The sequence below is a fragment of the Micrasema longulum genome, unplaced genomic scaffold, assembly GCF_059751315.1.
Source record: "Micrasema longulum isolate JH-2025_06_02 unplaced genomic scaffold, ASM5975131v1 h1tg001688l, whole genome shotgun sequence".
Lineage (NCBI taxonomy): Eukaryota > Metazoa > Arthropoda > Insecta > Trichoptera > Brachycentridae > Micrasema > Micrasema longulum.
Window position 1 is genome coordinate 210,665 of NW_028278866.1, and position 25,606 is coordinate 236,270.

The window sequence follows — 25,606 nt, forward strand, 5'->3', positions numbered from 1 at the left end:
AACACAGTATTTGCAACTATTCGCATATTTGTAATATGGTCATGAGAAAAAATGTCAGTATTCAAAATTAACCTTTCATAGTATTTGCAAAACTTGCAGTGAAAGAGACAATGAAAGCAGTGGAGTTTGATGTTTATTGAATTGAAATTTTCAAAAGTAACTCGTTTATTGACAAAAAAGTTTTTTTTAGTATGAGCGATAAATAGACCCTCGGTCCTTAAAACGGTTTTCGGGTATGTGACAAAATTGTTTCTCTTCGTATTTTATAAAAAACGAAATTCGTCATTATCATCCTCTTTATGAACTTAAAATAATATGTGGTGTAAGAAAAATTTAATGAATAGGTTTATGTAATGAACATAGTTTTCCTGTCACTCTCTTGCAGATGCCTCCCAGATATTGTGGGAAAAAGCCTATTATGCCTAGCTAAAATTGACTGAATCGTTTTCCGCACCCAAATACTGAATTGGTTGTTTTTTTATTTTTTAAAAGAGTATCAAAATGAAATTTTCTGTTTTTCATTACTATTTTTTTTTGTTTATTAAGAAAAACAACAGCAATACAAAAAAATATACAACAAAAATTATAAAATAACACCAAATTAGTTTTCCACATAAATGAAATTATGAACATCCAATTCAGTTAGATATTAATATAAATGTGCATGTGTGTGAGGATGCGTGGGTCCGACGTCCGATACCGTACGTCCGAAGACGGCAGATAAATATGGGAGCTTTTTTGGGTTTTTACATGGTCCTAGCTCTCATAATCACTAGATTACAAAATATAGCTAGTTTCTAGTGTCTAGTAGAGTATACTCTAGTGTCACAATCCAGGGAGAAAGTACATGAATTCGTTTGTCTGAAGCAAAGATAGACCGCGTTTCCTCTTAATGGTGAATAGGGAACTGCATTTGTACACAAACAGGAAAGTACTCTTATATTTTTTCTTACATGAAGATAAGATAACCGATCAGCCTTCTTTTTTGGTGCAGGTCCGGGTACTATAAAATATTATAGTGCAAAAATCCCTTCTAAAAGTTAAATCTTTTATTTTAACCATGCTGGGAATTAAGCCCAAAATTTGGACAAACGCGCTGACAGGCGCTTTTTTATATTGTTTTTATGTTAAAATAAAGCTCAGCTTGTACAAGAATTAATCAATTTTTAAAAATATTTGGCATTTATTACTAAACGACGCATTCCATGTAAACTGGGAAAATATATTAAATAATAATTTATTATCTGTGACGGCTAGCAAATGTAACTCGTTAAAATAAATGAAAAGACTATTTCTGTATTTTCAAACATTTATTGACCAAAAATATGTACATACACAAAGTTATTATTGTCTCATTACAAATGTATTCAAGTTTTTATGCATAACTGATATTATGTATCCACTTTACAAATATTATTCATTCTATACAATATTATTTACCAGAATGATTAAAAAATATATACATCCAACGACATTTAAAAAAACATTAAAAATATGTATTGCATCACCGACCAATGAAGCCCTTAATCTAATCTACTCGAGATACATAATTAAACTATGATATATATTTAGTAAAAATTCTTATTTTTTAAGTTATCACGATTTTGGACGGACTTCCAGGTTACTTCATTTTTAAAATGTATTTTTAGTATATTCATTCATTTAAAAAATGGTGTTTTAGGAGCATAAAAATGCGTTTCAAATAACAGTATAAGATAATTTTATTAAAAAATATTTTCACTCTCGCATAGGTTTTTGAAGACTTTTGTTTTTCTGTACTGTGATTTTTGTACTGCGATTTGTATAGTTTTAAGCACTGACGATTCAATAAACGTGTTCATTTTTATCATATTTTCCATACATCGACCGCAACGCGTCTTGATCATATTTGTTACGATTGTCCAGGGACTGTGTAGTATTTTGATACAAAATGAATAAGTATTTCATGTCAAATATGTCGGGAATCGAACCTGAGACCTCTCGCATGGAAGGCAAGTAAATATACACATAACAAGCGCAATGGTATTTTAATTAGTGAGTTATTGTTGTCATTCTCTTACGAACTTTGATAGTAATCCATTGATAGTAGGCCATTGCCTTATTCTATAACTAATTCGTTCGTATCGCATGAAGGGGAATGAGAGCGAAATACGATTTTGATAGTATTAGAGTGAGATGGACGTATGACGAACGAACGAACTGACGAAACGAAATTGTGATAGAATAAGCCTGCAGACGTGACACTACGCACCAAAATGCTGTTGTTTGTATTAAAATCACATAAGTAATAAAACTGTCAGCCAGTGTCGTAGCTATGGCAACAAAAAATTATTGAGGAAATATTTCTTTCTCATTTGAATGTTTGCATGTGCATATATTGTGTTTTTCGTCTCGTTTATTTGAATTCATGGAGGCAACGCAATATAAACAAAATACGTGGTGCAGCTAGTGAGGGAACAGCGTGTCTTTGAATTATACGTCAGTGTTTGTAAGACCTTTTTTCATCAACTGAACCGATAGTGCGTGTGTTTTCGTTTGTTTTTGTAAGTATGGCCGATTGGTACGCTGGCGCCATCTATGTTCGTGTAGCGGCGGCTGCTAGTTCGCCTAGCAGGCGCAGTCGCAAGTGCAGCGCTTGACGCGCTTCTCGCGGTGGAGGAGGGAGTCCGCGGACCTTGCGGCGCGGACGGAGCGAGGCTGGACATCTGGAAATAAATTTACTTCATTATTATTTTGATAATAAAATGAATGGTGGTATTTAAAAATAACGTAAGCATTTGATCATCATTGTATCCACCCCTAAAGATGCAAGGCGGTAAAATTACGGGAATTTTACCAGATTTTGGTAAAATGCAGTATTTTTCGGTATTTTACGGTAATTTTTGGTAAGGGACGAATGTGACTAACTAATTCTTATTTTTCGAAGGTATAACAAACACGAGTAGCTTTGTTTTAGAACACGTTACATGACAGTGAAAACCAGGTTTAGATCCACCTAGTGGTTGTCGAGATTTATTATAAGTATGGGACGTTCAAGGTGTGTAATTTTTTACTTTTTTTGATAAAAATGGTTATTATGTTTTGAAACTTAACAGGATCGGTGGACATAGTCATGTCAACTTATAAAACCTTAAGTTTGTGATCTTGAACGACCACCGCTCATGCCGCAATTTTGAAAAAAAAATTTTTTGCTTATAATAAAAAATAGTAAGTCAGATTCGTTTCTTACCGAAAATTGCCGTAGAATACCGTAAATTATGGTATTTTACCGCGCATTTTGGAAAAGTCAACAGATGGAAGATTTGAGGAAATGTGGATGTTCAAACATGGGCAGAATGGTGAATGTTACACAGTGTGTAAAGTGGCCACTTAAACCAGCCAATGACAGGTCATAAGCCCAGTAAATGCCTAGACTTCCATATCCCCTTCTCAAAAAATTTCCCTCTCTGTTGAAATAAATTTAAATAAAATAATAGTGACTTTATTACGTCTTTAAAACCCCAAAGTTTAGATGCCTATATGTTAGGAATAATTTTTTCACGATTACTAGTAAATCTTGCAACTTTTCTAAATGCAACTTTTAACGCTTCTTCATAGGGGGGCTTTTATTCTTTAAAATAAATCTGTTTGACTAACTACCAAAATTAGAGATAACGAATGTATTATTTATTATTGAAATGTTACAGAATTAGATACAGGTTGGTCAATGTTTTTATTTAATAAACCAACGAAGCTTTTTTTTCAACTTGACACTCCAAATTTTGGGTGGAACTCGGCCTCCTCCGAGCGCGTTCTCCATCGGCCTTCCATCGGCTCTCCATCGGTTCTCCATCGGTTCCTGTCCTTGGATTTTTTGCCAGCTCCTCCGGCTCTTTTCCAAAAACTCAATCTTCCTCTTCATCGGTCTGCATTTAGACCGATTACACTAGGACCCACTTTGTGGAAACTTTAGTTTAAATATTTTAATCAAATCGTTAGCTCACAGTGCGGCCTCTCTGGATCCTGTACAGTGGGTCTGTTGTCCACCTCCTTATCCTGCTGCAGACCCATCGGAACAGGGATGTTCACGGGGAGAGCACGTGCCATGGCCTGACGTTCCATCATGGAGTTCCTGGCTTCGCGGCTCTCCTCAGCCTAAATGCAAACAAAACAAATTCATTATTCACTGAAAGGAATTCACAAAAAACACATTTTGAATACCTTAAATCAAGACATTTTGCACCCTATAGGACAAATCTGTTGTATGTATGTGCTACGTTACTGCGCTATACTTGTACGCAATGTTTGTTAGAAGCGCACTCAGCGGACATGACGTGTGACGTTAATATGACGTGACGCCAACTACGTGTCGTTTTATATGTTCTAGTTTGTTTTTAATGTATGTATACATTGATTCTGTATGGCCATAGTGGCGAGCGTTTTGCGGGGCGGTGCGATAAACTCAAACATATTGTTACATGTGTTGTGTAAATAGTGACCGGCAAGGTCCCGCATACCGCACACGCGCCGCGCCTCAAAATGCTCGCCTCTATGGCCATGCACCAAGTGATATAATTAAAATCGGAAAATTTCAGTCTTTATTAAAATATATCTTCAATGATATCTACGATTTGTGATAAAAGCCTATTTAACGGGCAATTAAAAACTTCATTGTTTGAAAAATACACTTAGAAGTAAGTCTACGTGAAATACATAAATATAAATTAATTTTTGAGTTCTTATTTTTGCGTTCTTACCCAAATATGTTGATTTTGGAGCCATTTTCTTTTAGCCGTAAAAAACGTGTTGGAAAATGAAAAATAAATTATGGTAGAGCAAATTCGAACCTCGTACCTCCTGAACGGAGTCCGCGACACGACCCACGGGACCACAATTTTAATTTTAACCACGACCGTCCTTAAAAACTAAAACCCATGCACATTTTTTGAACTTGCAATAGGTTGATTTTTGATTATCATTTTTTATTAATTTGGCATTGTTCTTTATAATGTTTGTACAATAAATCAATAATTTCGTCCATTGTGGCATTTAAGTCATATTTTATTTATGGTTCCTACAGTATAAATAGTTGATTGATAACTCGGATCAAAAGGAGAGGTTAACTCACCTGTAAAATTTGAGAATTCTAATAACAAACTCGATCTTATCTTAGACCTTAGATGAAATAAATTGAGGCTGGGTACCGTTTAGTGTCATTGAACTATTTCCTACAGGGGACTAAAAAAATTTGTATTCCTAATTAGCATTTATCTACATTTTTGTTTCGCGCTTTTTCATGCCATGGGCTACAAATGTCTGGAACGGGCTTATATTTTATATTTAATTGATAATTGAGATCGGCTGCATTTTCTATAAAAACGAAGTATTCATTCATCTGCAACCGGAAGACATAAGGTATTAAATAGAAATAGAAATGTTTTTTGGAGCCAATCAACAAGCTTATGTGTGTCCGAATAGAATGGCATTATTGACAAAAAAATATTTAATTTATGTTAAAAAACATACCTACTAAACAATCTTTATAATCTTGGAATTTTAGAAACTATCAAAGAATCCGTTTAAAGTACAGTAGTCACGGTCATGGCAAAATCTAGGCAGACATGGCAAATGTGTCATCTTTAAGAAAAAAGTGATAACACCACTTGCTTCTTGAATGCTGGAATTTGCTGTAGGAACACATCGACAGTACTGTTTACTGAGATTTTGTTAACTGTTGTGTGAATCTTTTGTAGAAATGAAAAGAGCCCGAAGTTGGTTCTTAAATTTCCTACAGCAAAGACAGGATTGGTACACAAATTACGGTGAGATATAACATATTAAGATTAATCTGAGCAAGGGTATCATAGTAAAATATTATTTTGACCAAGAATATCAAACCAGCAGAAACCCTTCTGAAGTCAAAACTAAAAATGTGAAACTGTTCTAGACGATCAAAAAAGTTTATTTATTTATTTATTTATGTTATTCATATTTTTCGCTTACCAACTATAATTAATAATAAAAATAATGAGACCTCACTGGGGTTTCCCGTGCCGAGGACACTTAACAATTTAGTTTTTTTAAATTACATTTGAGAATAAACAAAGAAGACTAACTTAAAAAACAAACATAATTAACAAATATTCAGACAGTTTTAAAAACAAGGTATTTATGTACATCTATATTATTTATATTACAAAACACACAATGAAAACAACAAAAACCTAACATAAGCTATACAGTTGTGGAGCAGTTGATTCAGCATTGGTATGGGCGAATGAGACAATCCATTTTACTTCTACTACCTAGCTCCATTATCCATTTTTTTATAGCCTTTTTAAAATTTTCTCATTACTAATTGCTTTAATAGATAGTGGAAGTAGGTTATAGATTTAAATAGAATAATACTCAAAATCCCTTTGTCCGAAAGTGGTATTAGTTTGTATTTGTTTAAGTTGTTTATGTGTTGAGGATCTAGTGATTATATTATTTGTATGTGAATTATAAAAGTATTTCATATATTTTTAAATATTAAAGATTTTAAAAATTTACGTTAAAGCGATTCAATCCGCATTTAATTAATATTTAAAATTAGGAGACCATATTTTAGAATTTATTTTTTATTTTTTTTATTTATTTTTTTTTTTTTACATATCTATTACAGCAATTTACAAGTAATTATTTTTACAACAAATTAATTCAGTATTAAAAATAAACATTTTTTTTTTGCTGTTGGTTCATCTAAACTGCCTAACTGGGGATAGCTTCCCCGTTCTAAGGCAGTAAATTATGTATTTATAATGATTTTAAAAAGTAATTACAGTTTTATCATCATGTGTGCTTTTTCAGTCTTAAAAGTAAACAATAAATATCCAGAGAATACATAAATAATACCAAAATCTCTATATCCTAAGTCTTATGCCATTACTAGTAAAACATGAAACCAGCTTACGTCCTTCTACATCGGACTACAATTTCTCTGACTCCCTCTGACTAATATGGAACCAGCCTGCCAATGGTAATGCCAGTATGAAGAGCAATGTCTTTACTCAACCGTATCTCTACGGATATCGACATCTTTCGTTTAACTGAAAGAAAGTTCAAGGAAGATAGATTCCTTTTTAACAGACAGGGAAAACATTTTTGAGAAGGGAATATGGAAGTCTAGGCATTTACAATGCTTATGACCTGTCATTGGCTGGTTTAAGTGGCCACTTTACACACTGTGTAACACTCATCATTCTGCCCATGTTTCAACATTCACGTTTCCTCAACTCTTTCATCTGTTGACTTTTGTAAAGTAAAAGTTACACAGTGTATAAAGTGGCCAAACCTTAACCAGCCAATTACAGGTCATAAGCCCTGTAAATGCCTAGACTTCCATATTCCCTCTTCAAAAATGTTTTCCATCTCGGTTGAAATAAATTTAAATATGAATAACTCCCTAGGGAAGAAATCCAGCCAGTCTGCAAGCATTCGGACATACTCAAACATTGTTAAGATAGATTCCTTTTACTCTAATTAATACGTATTTTTATTTTACCATCTTTCCACATTCAAATTGTATTGCTATTTTTTTTAGAATTGTTATGTACATATGCTTCGAATATATTTTTTGCAATCTACGTGAACGTATTAAAAAAATAAATTATTGAAATAAAATATTTATTTTAAAACATTGGTTGAAATGATTGACCAGAAAGTTAACGCTTTAAATTTACATAAAACGATTCATTATCAGCTTTAAATGTTTTTTTTTTCTGTAAAATGTTTTCACTGGGTTTACAATTTATTTTACGTCCACTTTGTGGTCAGTTTGTTTGCCTAAGGTACAAGAGGTTTCGGGTTCGTTTCCCAACTTTGTTGAAAATATTAAGATTTAAGATTCAACATGTTCCAATGTAGTGGCTTATGAATGTAATGATTATTGAAATATTTCGCTAAACCATTATATTATTAAATGACTGATTTTTTTAGAAATTAAATTAGAAAGGGGCCATTTTAACCAGTTGTAAATAACTCACTATTAGAGAATGGGAATCAAGTTGTGTTATAGTAGAGGGCGAACCTTAGACCTTTGATCCGTTAGTCCACAACACTAACCACGGGACCACGATTCAGTTATTCATTTATTATATTTTAATTTGTTGTATTTTACGTGCATGCAGGTATGTCAGTATAAAATTATACAGGGTGTTCTTTAAACCCTGTCACATCCGAAACCACGTTGATCAGTATGGACAAGAAGAAATATAAGCATATACAAAAAAAATATTAAGAACAAATATTTTTTTAAAAAATGAAATATTTAAAAAAACAAATGGTTGCTTACTTCTGCAGGGGAGAAGAGAGGGGAGCGCGGTCGCTCGGTTGTCGTCCCATCAGAATCCCCCTCCCTCTCCTTGTTTCTCCCCTGCAGAAGTACGCAACCATTTGCTTTTTTTTTATATATTTAAAAAAAATATTCGTTCTAAAAAATAATGTTAATGTGCTAATATGTCTTCTTGCTCATACTTATCATCGTGGTTTCGGATGTGACAGGGTTTAATGAACATCCTGTATAAATGTATCAATTTATATGACTTAAATGTATATACTTGTATATGTAATATATTATTTTCATACTTCGGCACCCATACACACGCACCCTCTCCTCATTCATTCCCACACGCCATGTATCCTCTCCCTCATTCATTCACGCATACACACATTCACATACACATGAATACAAACGTCACACAAATACAATTACTAAACTTATTTTCTTATATATTATGTGTCATTATATTTACAGTGGATTTTTTTAATTGGCTTTAGTATTGTTAAGATTTTTCTAATTATTTTGTTTATGTAATAGCTGTGAAAATCCCAAATAAAATAAAATAAAATAAAATAAAATAAATAAAATATGGTCCCGACTTAACACAGATTTATCTAGCAAGTCAGTACATGAAAATAATGCCTCATTGTTTTTTTTTCAATTTTGTGTTAATAAATTAATACAATTATTTACATTTTTTTTTTTTTTTAATGTCTCAAGTTCGTTAATATCAAAGTTTGGAGCAATGCATTTTGATCACCTAGTGAAACATAACCTTCAACTTGTTATTACGTCATTAACTGTTTTAGGTTAACTTGAAATTGTTAAAACAGTATGAAGGTCAAGTTTTAACTTATTTTCTTCTTGTTCTTCGGAGTGGAAATATATTTGACTATCGGAAGTAACCTACATTGATCTGATGTTAGTATCTAGGTTAACTTTAATCAGTAGAAGTGCCTTGTTCTGCCGAACTTCTGACGAATTCACATCAATTATGATCGTGTCAGATATTTTATAACGAATCGATTATCTTGAACAAATAAACGAATCTTTTGATAGGTACTTGATTCAAACAAATACAAAAAATATCAAGTTTATATTTGAAGCATTAACTTTGTGGTTATTCATTATGATAAAATAAATGAAACAACTTTGTTTTTAACCACTATTCTTTTTTTCCACCTACCGGTTTCAAATCAAACAAGCTTCTTCATCAAGGTTTACGTAACAAATAAATTAATTCCTATTTTATTTTTATCATGTTCACTAAATACTACACGTGGACCCAATAAATCAAATCAAATTAACACCATTGTAAGGAAAAAAAGACTTGATTTATTGGATCCACGTGTAGTATTTAGTAAACATGATAAAAATAAAATAGGAATTAATTCATCAGTTACGTAAACCTCGACGAAGAAGGTTGTTTGCTTTGAAACCGGTCGGTAGAATTTATTAATTTTTTTTAAATTAGCGGTTAAAAACAAAGTTGTTTTATTTCATTTATTACAAGACATATCATTTCAAATTGGATTTCATTTTCTTGATCCATTTTTTACAACATTATGGTTTTTATATTTTTTTTAGTAAAATAAAGCGAGTGCTTTTTTATTATTTATGATCTAATTACGTATTGCAAATTTGTAAATGAATGTACTCACAGGCGTTATCGACGAAATCAAGAAATGAGTGCCCGCATTGGTTCGGACGTGTAGAGCGAATGGACAGCGAATAGACAGCTAAGCGAATTAAAGATGCGAATGTTGATGGATGCCGAAAACGAGGGAATTGAGGATGATATGGCATTTCAAAATTCATCAAATATTTTGAGAGGCACATGAGAGGCATGAGAAGATGTATGAATGTAGAGGCAGCGAAGTCTGTATCCAAAGACAGTTTTTCGCAAAGCGACTAAAATTTAAAATTATCTTCTTTTTTTTCTTAAGTTTTATAATATATTAAGTGTTAACATAAGCTTAATTTAAAAATGAGAACTTAAAGTCAAAACAAAATGGTAAAGGTTATACTTACATCTATTAATATATTTGACATGCCCTTTAATCTATTTAAACATAATTTACTACTTATTGTATCTGGCTGCAATACACTCCCATCTGCTTTTTAATAATGCATACTCTTACACATACCTGAACACTAACGATAATTAATAAAATGGGTTACAGTAACCATTTTTTACGTAATTGAGAATATTTCAATTTAACTATATAAAAATTAATACTTAGAGAGATGTTACCTCACTTTTTCATCTGAGACATTGTTTTAATTTTTGAAAGTACAAACGATTTGCTAATTTAAAAACAAAAACAGGAAAATTACTCTTTCTGTAATTTTCGTGAACACAAAAAATATAGGGCAAATAGCTTTAATAATATTCAAGTTTTCGAAGTAAAATCGGTCTATGGGGGATTCGAATCCCCCTCTTCGGTCGGGCTAGGTAAATAATATGCATGCTTCCACTTTCCATTATATTTTATCTCAACTCAACACAGAGTTCTTGGCCTCATAGAGTTAGGGGTGTGTTATTATTTTTTGTAATATATGTATTTGTATAAATATGGTAAATAAAAAATATATAAAAAAACAAGTTTATGAATTTAATTGTAAATGCTTATACTTATACTTATACTATTGCCTTCTCAAAGAGGTTTCTCGTTTCTGTTTAAAATATTTATTGTAAAAGCCACAAAAAGTAATATTTATGATATTTAACAAAGAACCGCTTTTCATAAAATAACACAGAGTAATTGTTTAAATATGGGTGAATAATATTTTGTTAAAGGTTTTCAGAGAAACAAATAAATTTTGTGGTAAGGAAAATAAATAGTATCCGAAGGTTGTCTGAAAGGAATACTTGGCTGAAGGTAGAAGTGTTTAAGAACCGCATAAAACAACAGCATCAAGATGGTTATAACAAAAATTTGAGGGGTAAACTTACACGCCGACAAAGAAAAGACTTGAACCCATAAAATGTATGAGATTTCAAACCGCGAGTAGGTACTGAATTTTTTTTTTATAACAAATTTTATTCAACAAAATAAAATATATTTCTTGATAAATGTTATGAACAATTTGTATTTAACCACTTACCGACTATTCTATATCGTACCTGCCATGGCCGTGATTATGAATGGCTATCTCATCGGTATATATAGGTACTGAGATGGTATAAACTAATGTCGATATTTATGTACGAAAATGTGTGTATTTTTATAAAAATTCAAAGTGTCTTTATCGGTAATTGGTAATTTAACATGTTTATAAAAAAAACATTTTAAACATATTCCATTTTTCATACAGAAAACATAATTTTACTTTATAGGTAAAATTGAAGATAAATTTTAAGTTCCCATCAGAATACGTAACCTGGGCCCCGATTACAACGGGAATTGAACATTTATCTTCAATTTTATCTACAAAGTAAAATTAAGTTTCCTGTAAGACAAGCAGAATATGTATACATTTTTTTTCTTTTAAACATCTTCAAATATAGGTTACCGACCAAGATATTTAAAATGTTTATGCAAATATACTCATTTTCGTACACAAATATCGGTTTTTCTTTATAGACAGTCGAAGATAACTCTGTTAACTTCTCTCTAACTCTGTTAACACTTTGAGTACCGGCCGAATACACATAGAATTTACCCTATACCCGGCCTATTTTCGAGAAATTTCATGCTTTGTGGAGGGTTTCTTAAAAGTTTCATAATTATGAAAATACTGAGTCAAAACAATTGAAACTTCTCAGATTTATGTGAAATAATTAAAAAAGTCATTTTTGTTTGATAGTTTTACCAACATTGGCCTTTATAGAGAGCCACATTGCAATGTTCGCACATATACCTACAGCGTCTCACTCCTTTTTGTGTGCTTTGTATCCCGGAGCCGTGTAAATACGTGATTAAAATAACCATGCGTTGTGTCCTGGTCCCGTGTTTTCACGGGGTTTACCAGCAGCAAAAAAGTACAAATAAAAGCCACTAGATGTCAATGAAATGCACTTTTTTAGACCGCTGGTAAACCACGTGAAAACACGGGACCGGGACACAACGCATGGTTATATAATCACGTGTTTACACGGTTCCGGGATACAAAGTGTTAAAGTGAGAAAATCTTATACTCTAAATATAAATATAACAAAATAAAGAATAATTTAACATAAACATAAAGTGGCTAGTATGTAGCTAGGTAATAATATAAAAGAAAAATAATGCTACAATAATATTTTATAAATAATACGTTTTTTGGATCAACATGAAAGATTAACTAATTTTAATAACACCTTTATTTTATCAGTCGGATTTTGGCAATAAATCCACAAATGTGTAATTTATATATCAATAAATAAACAAACATACATATCCCAGAAAACAAAGTTAAATTTAATAATATATTTTTAAATAAATTCATTCCTTTTCTAAAAAATAACGAGTGAGATTACATTTTAATGTATTAACAGAGTTAGTATTAAAAATATCAAATATTTTTTCGAACTGATTTAAATACAACAATATTTTGAATTTGTCCAAATTTTTGTAGACAAGGACTGGATTCAATTCCCTGGGGAGCTGTTTATATTAACATATTACAACAGAGATGAAGAACATTTAAGAGAAGGTAATATAGAAGTCTAGGCATCTACAGGGCTTTTAACCTGTCAATGGCTGGTTTAAGTGGCCACTTTACACACTGTGTAACATTCACCATTCTGCCTATATTTGAACATCTATATTCCTATAATTCTTCCATCTGTTGATGTTTGTATAGTTAAAGAGCTGAAACCTTTATTTATCGGGTGAGATTCATCTAATTGAATTATTTCACCTACATACTAGGCAACGCCTGAAAATGTTTTTTTTTTCAATTTCTATACTTCTTCATGGACCAGGTAATTTATCAACATTATTTTGAGTTTGTCCAAATTTTTGTAGACAAGGACTGGATTCAACTCCCTGGGGAGCTGTTTATATTAACATATTACAACAGAGATGAATAACATTTAAGAGAAGGTAATATAGAAGTCTAGGCATCTACAGGGCTTATGACCTGTCAATGGCTGGTTTAAGTGGCCACTTTACACATTGTGTAACATTCACCATTCTGCCTATATTTGAACATCTATATTCCTATAATTCTTCTATCTGTTGATGTTTGTGAAGTTAAAGAGCTGAAATCTTTATTTATGCGGGTGAGATTCATCTAATTTAATTTTTTCACCTACATACTAGGCAACGCCTGAAAATGTAATTTTACAATTTTTATACTTCTTCATGGACCAGGTAATTTATCAACAATATTTTGAGTTTTTCCAAATTTTTGTATGTCACACAGTGTGTAAAGTGGCCACTTAAACCAGCCATTGACAGGTAATAAGCCCTGTAGATGCCTAGACTTCTATATTACCTTCTCTTAAATGTTCTTTATCTCTGTTGTAATATGTTGATTTAAATACCTTTGTATTCAGGATATAATATTTTTTTTTTGTAGGAAAGTTGATATTTTTTTGGTGTTTAAAAATTTAAAAGTCCAAATTATACTGGAAGGTTATGTAGCCACACTGAACAAACACGAGACTTCATCCTTAAGATCAATCAGTCGGAATAATTCATAATTACATCTGGCCATATTTTGCAATCGATCGGAATAAATGATAGTAACATAATCGATTCTCATACAAACTCGGCCTATATTCGGCCACTTCTCGAAATCCGGCCCGCCACACCATGCATGAGGCTCCATACATCCATAAGGGAAATTATTCCGCCGACCGCGGCCTCGAACCGAGAACCGTCACTCCGAGCGGGTTATCCTCGCCCAGTGAATTTCAAAGGGCAGTTTTCAAGGTAATAATAAACTTAATTCATATTACTGATAACGTATCAGATCAGGTCTCTTAATTTATAATACCCATATCACTCTATATTTTTATCTTATTAATCAGCACGAATATAACATACTTGTTTAGTGGTCAATCGGATTTAACCGTCTAAGTGCCAAACCAATTTAACAGATTTTCGCAAATAATTTTTTTGTTTTTTATTAAATGTTTAATTGAAGCACTAGCTTTATGGCTATTCATAATTACAGTTTGAGTAGGTATGAGTGGTGGCAAAAGTTGGTTTGCAACCAGTAGTCTTTGAGTACGTCTGTTGCTTTTGGGTGCGCTGCCGGTGACCGGCCTTGAGTGTCACCTGGAGGCGTTCTGGTATTCCAGAAAGTAGTTACTAACGTTTCCTATCATTGTCAACTTAAAGGGGTTTAAACTGGGTGAAGAATTTATTAATTTATTTTATTTATACTTCCCCTTGTAGACGATGAGGGGGGTTTTAAAGCGACAGCGAAAGTGACATAAAAATTTGTAAATGTAAATATTTGTTCGCGCTTTTTTTTACTGAATTTGGTTGGTAGAGGAAGAAATATAATCAATTCGTAATGAAAAAAAAATTGCTTGCTATTATGATTGAATCCGAAGAATAACATTTAGTGGATGGATGCTTTTAATGTATTAATTAGTATGTTCAGTACACCTTTTTTAAATTGTATATAATTTATATTTGAAGCACTAGCTTTATGGTTAATCATTATAAAGTTCAAGTATACCCGAAGAAGTTTGTGTAGCTTTGAAACCGGTTGGTAGAAAAAATAAAAATAAGGGGCTAAAAACAAAGTTTTTTATGTATTTATTTTATTTTAGTAAATGTTTATATTTTACCATGCGCGAGATATCTCCCTTGTAAAGTATTTGACTCCTCAATGTGAAAATAATTCTTTTGAAAATGCCCGATTGTCCACAATTGTCCGATTTTTTCAAAAAAGAAATAAAATACTTAGACTCAAATCAGTGTTTGACTTAATGAAGTTCTAAGTTCTTCTAATTATTACATTTAAATTGATTTTTGAAATTTTAATTTAAAGCCCTTTTTTAAATAAATTGGGTCTAATTGTCTCTAGTCAAAGGTAACACTGGTTGTTCAACCTTCCACAATGCAGAACCAACCTGCCAGTGGCTATGCCGGTAGTTTGAACAATTGCCTCGGGTATCGATATATTTCATGACAGTTGGGTTTCTTTTAGGATAGCAATTTCCAAATTTATTGTAACATGCTTTTTTTCTATTAATTGATCTATTTTGTAATGTATTAAGGATAAATTAGAAGCATTTTCTATAATTGTCTCAATAGTACTAATATAAAAATGAATTTTTAAAAAGAAAAAACTGCACTTCGAAATACATTTTTTTTCTAAAAAATTTTAAACTTGTCGTTTGTTTTGTGATTTTGTTTCTTTCCGAATACGTAATTGAATGTTTAATATTTAACTTTTTATGTATTTTTTAATAAGTTGCTTCTCAAACAAAAACTATTTACATTAATTGCCAAACATTTTAAACATATTTAAAAATCATACTAATAAAAACGAGGAATACGTTTTTAACCCTTTTGAACCTGAATTAATTTCCCGGCAATATATATTTTTTTTAGTTGTTTGTGCTACAGAAATAATTTGAAAACTTTTGATATATTTAATATTTGTTATTTTTCATACTAAAGAAATTATTTAACGTTCATTATTTTATAAATAATTAGTTTTCAATTGATAATCGAGAGAGTTGATAATTTCTTCCTAGTGAATGGAGGGTTGGATATATTTGAGGAATCTAGACAGTCATTAAAAAAAAAAAAAGTTAACCATCATTATGGGTTAATTTGTGCTTTTTGACAACTTTACTATTATTGTTATACTTTATAAAAAAACTTTGTCTTCGGTATTGGGAACTTGTGGGCTTTAAGCCTGTTTCCCCGCTCATGCAAGAAAAAAAAGAGAAAATCCATATTTAAATGTTTTTATTTAAAAGGGTAAATATGAAATGAAAATATCACATAATTATATATATACTAATATAATATATTATTATCTAACAGTATGTGTTTATTAAATCAAACCAGTCTAATTTTTCTCAAATTTGTTCAAAACTTGCCTTACATTTATAAAGACGACTAGAATTCACTCCAAAACAAACAAACTTGCCAAAAGCCAGCTGTCAAAGTTAAAAACGAACTTTTCCGTGAAATGCTGATTACTTACCCATACAAAAAAACAAATACGTACTTAGGGGTTCAAATATTTAATAAATAAACTCGCCGCTCATGAATTTCAGTAGGTACGAGAGTTAAAAAATCTTAAAATTCGTATTTTTGAATGAACACCCGGGATGAAAGGGTTAAGCTCTCAAGATAGGCACATACACCTACTAATGCATATTATTTTAATTTATGATAGTATGTAATCCGCTGGCACAATTAAAAGCTCGTACGTAACTTGAAATCATTAATACTGTAAAAAAAAGTTGAACGTTCTATTCAAGGTTATGAATTCGATGACCTGACATTAATATCACTTTATACTGCGCACAATGACGCTATAACTCCACCATGTGTGTTTATGTACACAAAATTATAACACGTAAAATAAAAAAACACATTATTACCTAATTCAAATTCTTAAAATTGCAGCATTTTTAAGGTGAAGTTCAAGGCTCATTAAATCAAATAAACATAACGTAAACACTAATACAAGTGTAAAAATCATTAAAATTTGACTTGTTTTGGTGTCTAGTCTATATAAGTTCTTACAATTTAGCTATAGCAAAAATTAAAGACTTTTTTTATTATTTTTACTTAGCGATTTGAAAAATAGTTTGAAATTATTTTAATGAATAACTTGTAAAGCGCCATTTTTGTTATGGAATACCTCAAAGGAGCTTTACAAAGTGATTATATAAATAAGTTAATTTAAATTTTTATTTTCCACAATCTTTTCCACATGATTATTAATTATTATGGTAGACGTTTAAAGAGTAATTAACCTTATCTAAAATTACCAAGTTAATTAAGAGTTTTTTTTGTTATAACAGGAAAGACAAATCTAGTCAACCGAAAACTTACACCAAAAACACTTTGAACGTGAATACATGGGTAATATAATAAACTGTTTATTTACAGTTACAAAAGGCAATTTATGCCGTTTATGTAAAATAAATAAAAACATCTTTCACAATATTTTTATTTTCTAAGTAAAGATTGAGCTTTAAATGTTTGATAAAAAAAATGTCGATTATTTTTTCATCAGAAAGTAAAATACACCGGAACTTCTTTTTACGCGGCGGATACTATCCAGGCAGTTGTCGTGTAAAAAAAGTACACTAAAAAAATATCATAATGGATAGGTTTTTTTTCCTTAAGTAATCTTTCAGTTTTTATTTTATTTTTATAGACACAAATGAAAATATCAAAATTCGTCGTGTATTCATAACCCAAATTGTGAATACGCGCTATAAAACAGTTTGCAGGGCATCTAAATAAATTGTTTGGGTGGGTGAGAAAACGCAATATTGTTAGATGACTGAATTTGGACTTTTTATCGCACTACAACAGGCCAGGAGTTGCAATTACAGTACAGGGTATGAATATGTTAGTTTTAGTGTAAAGATGGAAAAATGTCCTTACCTGTTGAGCATCTTCATGGGCTCTCTGTTCTTGGTCCTGGTCCTCTTCAGCTGCCCTTACAGCCTGTTGTACTGCCCTCAAGTCTGCAGCACTGATAAGGGGAAGTCCCATAGGATCCATCTTGAATATTACAAGAAAAACGTTGTCTTACAAGTAGTCATACTATTTCAAATAAGTATTGACAAAATTATCAATTTATTTACCATCCATATTATATGAAAACGAACACGAAATATGAAATAGAGTTTTGAGAAGTGATAAATTCTGCGTAAATCTTGGCCGTCTAAAATTCATAAAAATAAAATAAAAAATCATTTCAAGAGATTTCAAACAACTTCAAATAAAAAATGTTATTATTAATTACTAAACAGCTTAATAATAAATAATTAGTGTAAACGTGCGTGTGTTAGGTGTAGGTACATCGTAATATTGTCAAAACAGTATATTTTTATTTTATATTTTTTGTCTAATCTTTTTGTTTGATTTAACAAATTTAATGTTATTATAACAATGAGAATTTTCAATGCTACGGGAAATTGAAAATATTATTTTTTTTTCGCGCGGTAAAAGTTAGAGCATTTAATTAAAGGACGAAATTTCTCAAAAATATATGAAAAAAATAATTTAACAAAAAATAATTACTTTCCAACATCACTGGTTTATGTGACCACGTGCTTACAATAACCAAACATTTTTATTAATTTTTTATTTATAAATTACATGACATCAGGTATTAACAAATTACAACAGGGATGGAGAATACCTTAGAAAAGTGAATATGGAAGTCTAGGCATCTAAAGGGCTTATGACCTGTCATTGGCTGGTTTAAATCGCCACTTTACACACTGTGTAACATTCACTATTTTGCTTATGTTCGAACATCCATATTTCTTAATTTTAGTGAAGTTAAAGAGCTGAAACCTTTATTGTTGTGAAGAGATTCATCTGACTGAATAATTTCACTTACTAGGCAACGCCTGAAAACAATTTTCCAATTTTTAAACTTCTTCTTGGACCAGTTGGTTTCCCTGTTGTAATTTGTTAATCTTAATGACTCCCGAGGGGGTGAAATTCAGTATTTTGTCTACAAACATTTGGACAAACTCAAATATTGTAATGACATCAAGTATTTTACTAATATTTATGATACATTCTAAAGTTAGTTTAGCACTTTATAACTAAACATAACACAACAATATAGAAGCCAAAAACCTTTTCTTACACAATAATATATAAAAGCAGAATAAATATATAAAAACGCTTTTAATAATTATTGCGTTGGTATTTTGTTGTGATAATCGACAACAGAATTCCGTTTTTCGGGCTATGTTTTTCGATGTTTGGACGTTTAGCGGGTACAAATAATTTGCTCGGGGTTTACTTTTTAAATGTCTGAACTGGTGACGTCACGGGTGGTGTAATTTAGAAGTTTCGATTGGGATTTTCAAAATTGCAAAGCTTTAAAAATCATAGCTATGATAATATGATACGTAAAAAAATTTTTTTTCCCTTATTTGACAGTCCAAAAATAAAAAATAAAAACCACTCAACTTACTCATTCTGAAACAATCGATGCATTTTATGACGTGAAATATTAACCAAAAAATATTTACTTTTAATCTAATCAACCGAATTAAGCTCTTTTTGCAGAGTAAGGAAGATTTTATTTTTAATTAAGTGCTCTTTTTGTCGGCGTTGAAGATTCAACCAGGAAATAATAAAAATAAGGGTTTATCCGTTAATCGGCATTTTAACGATCACCGTCAGTGGTGGATTAACTAAAGTATGATTAGCAAAGGCTAATGAAGCCGAATTTAAGATCACAGATGCATTAAAACACCGAAGAGATTCGTGCGATCCATTACGACCAGTTTTTTTAAATCAGCTAAGTAATTTATTTTTCCCAGTACCTAGACTGGTAATATAAATACTGGGGAATTACACTGAAAGCTTTTTTACAAATCTTAATTATTGTCTTGTAGCTTATCGCCTATATACGTATAATATTTGTTAATGTTATTTTAAGATCTACGTAAGCGTTTGCCTACCATGCAAGAGAGCTCAGGTTCGATTTCCGAAATGGTTGATTTAAAATATTTATTTAAAAAGGTGTTTTCACACTAGAATATTTCATAGTCCCTGGACTGGTACCTGAAGCGTAAGACTGATCTTCTTACCTTCATGTAACAAAAAATGATCAAGATACGCTGCAATTGATGTACCAATGCAGTGCCTTATGCAATTAGGTGCGAAAAGGAAATGATGATGATGATGATTTTAAGATAAACCAATTTTTTAATACTTAAATACTGTTCGGACCCAATTTTTATACTCCACGTAACAATAATACTACGCGTGAGTGCCGGTAACAATATTAAAAATCAGTACAAAATCTAACATTAACGAGTGAAGTGCTTTACTTATATTTCCACAAGCGAGTTGTGCCTGCGTCATTTTAGATCACCAGATCCATCCAGACAAGGTGTGCCAGCGTCTTCCGACAGCCAGCTTCACCAGGGTTCCAGCACTCGTTACGCCTCATCCATCAGCAGGTTGGTGGAGTTGCGCAACCTTCCTTCCCTAACAATATTGTCCACTTACTCAATTTTCCTCCTCCCAGGACGAGGTATTCTTCACACCTCGTCTACTCCTCAACACATACTCTTACTATTTGTTCAAGAGAAAATGTTGTACTAATCAGTGTAATTTCGAAGAAGTGTTGTTGCATCTATAATACATACATTTATAAGAAACTGAAATGCTACATACTTTAAAAATATCATGAATACGCAATTTAGATTGCTTTTATTTTAATACGTTATTCTCTAAAAAGTTAGGTGATGTGGTTGCATCGCAGAATGAGTACGATATCTTAGGCAGACCTAATAACGAACTCAGAAGTCTCAAGTCGAGCTAGAACGAACCGAGAACTCTAAACAACAATCAAAGTTGCCGACTGTGGAGCAAATTTTCCGAGCAGCACAGTTTAGAGAAATCTTCGCCAGAGTGATTTTCAACGTTGGGGATATATGAAAGGGCATTTAGAGAAGAAGCCTAAATATGCTTTTTTTAAAACGTTATGTTTCTGGTTTAATTTCGTTTTTTGTTTTTAAATTTATTAGAAGTCGTTCATATATTTAAAAATGCATATTCTAAAAGAACATTTTTTTTTTTTTAATTTTCTACTTTTTTTATCTACTATCATAATATGGATATGGAGCAAAAATGCCATCGATTAAATAAAAAAAATAAACTTAAATTCTTACCTCAGTTTGTTCTTCTTGAGATACATGACTGTCTTGAGGAACCTGGTCAGCTTCAACTTGTGGCATTTGAATTCTCTGAACATGAATTCTAACTTCCCTCGGAATGAGAGCCATTTGCATAGGCAGTCTCGGAATCTGGACTTGCTCCTGATCTTGAGAGCCCTGTTCTCTCATTGGGAATGCCATGTGCCTCTCTGGCATTTGTTCCCTGATTTGGATTTGTACTGGAGTCTGTTGCTCCCTCTGGGGCTGGACTTGAGACTGAGTAATCTCCCTGATGCGCTGGAGAATCTCAATGGGAATCTGCTGCTCTTGTGGCTGTTCTCTTGTCTGGAACATTCCTTGTGGTCTCGGCATTTCTTCTCTGATAAAGTGAACGCGCTGAGGTTGGGCCTCTTGTTCCCTCATCTGGAATAGGTTTTCTCTCATTTGGAAAGGCATCTGTTGTTCCCTGATCTGGAAGTGCAATTGTTGAGGCGACTGAGGTCCGTATGGAGGGATGTTCCTGGGGATGAACTGGGGAGGGAAGGAACGCTGTGGCATCTCCTGGGGTTGGAACTGAGCTTGGTAGTCTTGAGGAGCTTGTGGAGCTGGTGCCTGTAACAAACCAAAAAAAAAAGATTTATTTGTGTTTGACAACTAAATTTCGTTTTATTATATAATATAACAAAGGTGGTTTTTTGAGGAGTAGGTGTGGAAGTTTAGTCATTTACAGGCTATTTAAATTATTTTACACACCACTGCGCAATATTCACCATTCTGTTTATGTATGAACATCCATGTCTTGAAATCACTCACTGATAAACGCGATACTTTAATTAATTAGATCAAGAAGAGTAAGATAAAAGATCTCTATAAAAGTTAAAACAATGATAAAAAAGTAAACTATTTAAAAATGAATGTGTGCCGTTTACAAGGATAAGACATAAAACTAGGGAGCTTAAGTAAAAAAGTGCCTTTGTCAAAATACTTTTTAATTAAATTTTAATCAAGATTGAAATGTCACTATCTGAATATTTGAGTTTTTCATTTCTCCTTCTTATTTCCTTCACACCCCCACTCCTTTTTTCATAATAAATGTAGATTGGTAGTTTATTTTTGTTTTAAATTTTATATGAAATTATTATATTCTATATTTATACGTATAACATGTCCATATACTTTTTATTTTCTCAAACTGAACGGTTCGGGTAAGAAGAAAAAAATTTCTTCAAGGTAATACGCCCGCCTTTATATGTTTTCAAAATGTACATGTAATATACATATTAACAAGTTACAACACGGATTCAGAACATTTTAGAGCAGGAAATATTGAAGTCTAAGCTTTTATAAGGCTTATGATCTGTCATTGGCTGGTTTTAGTAGCCACTTTACACACTGTGTATCATTCACTATTTTGCCTATGTTTGAACATCCATATTTCTTCGATTCTGCCAACTGTTGATTTTAGTAAAATCAAAGAGCTGAAACCTTTACTGTTGCGAAGCGATTCATCTGACTGAATTGTTTCACATACTAGGAAATGCCTGAAAACAATTTTCCTATTTTTAAACTTCTTCTTGGGCCAGTTGGTTTTATTACAATATTTTGAGTTGATCCAAATGCTTGCAGACAAAAGACTGCATTTCCACTAGACTTGACTTTCATAATCCCTTCTATAAAATGTTCTCCATCCCTGTTGTAATTTGTTAATCTTAATGGCTCCCTAGGGGGTGAAATCCAGTCTTTTGTCTCCAAGCATTTGGACAAACTCGAAATTTTATAATGTACATATATGAAATGTTAATTAAATACCTCTTTATAAATTATTTGCTAACAATCTCCAGGTAAAAGACACAGTGGTATGCTTTTTATGCGTCAACTGAAAAATCTGAATTATTTTCATAACAATAAAAAATTAAATGACTTATTCAAAGCTACGCACGTCAAATTTCAATCCACAAAAGTACTCAATATGTATGAACATCTCACGCATATTTTACTATTTCAAGACTTAAAGATTTATAGCCAAACCCGAAGAAGTAATAAATTGTCAGCATCGTAGACTGCACCATCTTCATATGCGCCAGTTAACCACAATCGTCACAATCTTAACAATAATAATATTAAGTCTGAGAACTGTTGCAAAATATTTTTATAGCGCTTGCAATGTAACATAACCTTTAAACGATGATCGCACTGACAAATAAACCCAAAGTACTACGTGTTTATAATAATAAATTGCTTTAAATATAAAATTACTTTTTGAGTTAGAAAAATAAGTGTCATCTTCAACGTTTTCAGCCTGGGAGTTTCAATTCAAATTTACCCGGTATTTAAGATTTACTTACTGCCGTATGGCCGTTTTCACACATGCCAAACGAATCCACCCGGCGCGGTAATTTTACCGGGTTGACCCTACACACTTGTGTCGTGTGACACTTGTATCGCTTTGTGTAGGGTGAACCCGGTAATATTACATCGCCGGGTGGATTTGCGTGGCATGTGTGAAAAGGGCCTATCTACCGACGCGCAACGGCGAGTTTATTTTTTAATAGCTGGGCCTTGATTATGATGGGAAGATAAAGACGTCATACCTTTATCTTGACGGTATAGTTGAAGATAAATTCCCTCTAGCGATTTTAAAGATATACTTTCGACCCTCCACCTTCAAGTTTTGGGTAGGTACATTGATATGAAACAAGGGAAAGCGTACGTCACGGTACACATATCTACGCTCTAAAATGACATAGCTTCAGTATGACGTCATAGTTGAAGATAAAAGTCTCCCGACCGACTATAAGGATATCGGTTTATACCGACGGGTCTAGAACCCCTCAATACGTTTATCTACGCATTGAAAGTGTCAAAATTTTTGTTCCACTGAGCAATTTTTCCTTTAGTTATGACTTGTTAAATATTTTAATAGTTCTGAGGTTGGCACTTTTTTTCTTAAAAGCCTATTAAAAATATGAGAGGGAAATAAGTAAATTTTGAAGTCGAATTAAATTCCGATATAACTGTCGCTTTCATAAAACTAACGCCTAGATGTGAAAATAATGTCGCTAGATTCTGTTCTATTAACAGATAAGAGTATCTAGGCGTTAGAAAGTTACCACTTTAAAAAAATAATTTAGTTTATTTAGTTATTAATTTAGTTTTTTTATTTTTTCCATCTGTTTTACTATCTTTCCGAGTGCATGTATCGAGACGTTAAAAGAGCCGGCTTTGTAGTCGATCAGTAGATACATACAGACGATCGTTAAGCGTACCGTCTAGGTGATTTCCAAAAGTCATGCAAAATTCATGTTTAAGCGAGCATTTTTTGTTTGAATAGGGATTTATTGGAGTACAGTGTTCAGTACATATTCGTTGTAAGACTTTTACAATATTATTATTAATTAATAAATTATTAATAATTAATAATAATAATAGTAATACTATAAAAAATAATAATAATAATAATTATGGTTTATCAACAAACAATGACAATTTCTTTATCTACTGAATCATTTCTAGTCAGCCTTACTAGGAACAACCTGTTTTAAGGCAGCCATTTTTTCGCAAAATAAACAAAAACATGACTACCTACTATTTAATTTATTATATAGTTATACGATATAAATATATATCATTTATTATATAAGAAGGTTTTTGAGTACATTTTCCGATTTTTCTCTACCTAAAGTGTATTATCTATTCAATGACCTAAACCCTGTAAAAAAAAATTACAAATTGATTACACTAATAATTTAATTAAAATACTAATTGTTACGAATAATAACGCTGGTTATAAAATAGTGCGCTCTTTCAGATTCAACAGCAAAAAATATAAAATAATTCCTTGAGAAAAATGTTGGAGAAAAATTCCAATTTCGTAACAATGTAAAATGGTATCTAATAATGTTAAAAACCTATGAGAAAATGTTTAAGCTTGATGTCTTGAACATTACAAGGTATGTCCTTTGTTATTATCAGGTTTCGCGTTTTGTCATTGCATAATCCAGTAATAATAAAGCGTAGTGCGTTCTCATTAAATAAGCCTACGCGGCACAATTACCGCATTATACGGGCTCCAATCCGAGCTTCTTCATTTTAACCAGATCTTAAGTATGGTAATTGACCTGATGCTCAACCTTACCGGCAGCAGCATATCCGCTGTCTGCTTTTAAAGCCAGTGCGAATTCGTTAATTTTTATAATTATTTTTGTAATAAATTACCATGAGCGGTAATGCCGAATTTCGAGGGCACTTATCAATTTCTTGCTTTAATTTTATTGCATAAATATTTATTTATTATGTTAATCATACAGCCTTTAACAAAATGCAAGGTATAAGATAAGAATAACCGATTTTACATTATTTACGTAAATTTCTTACGGATACAGAAGGAGAAAAAAAAATATTTTTGATAAATTCTTGCCTTATTCAAATTTAAATACAGAATTAAATCAATGTAATTGTCCTATTGTAGGAATCGTAAATAATCATAAATATTACGGATTAAGTATTGATTCTAAAATTAGTCGAGGTGT

At 31.8% G+C, this 25,606-nt stretch overlaps 1 protein-coding gene across 1 annotated transcript; it reads right to left on the reverse strand.

The window, feature by feature from the left end:
• Positions 1-1,291: 1,291 nt before the first annotated feature.
• LOC148274316 (uncharacterized) lies at positions 1,292-25,224 on the reverse strand. The gene is made up of 5 exons (XM_088237291.1): positions 25,213-25,224; positions 21,093-21,689; positions 17,827-17,946; positions 3,984-4,134; positions 1,292-2,705 (listed from the first exon to the last, which is right to left on the reverse strand). The coding sequence occupies exons 1-5, from the start codon at positions 25,222-25,224 to the stop codon at positions 2,608-2,610; spliced, it is 978 nt and encodes a 325-aa protein (XP_088093417.1). The 3' UTR covers positions 1,292-2,607.
• Positions 25,225-25,606: the final 382 nt, after the last annotated feature.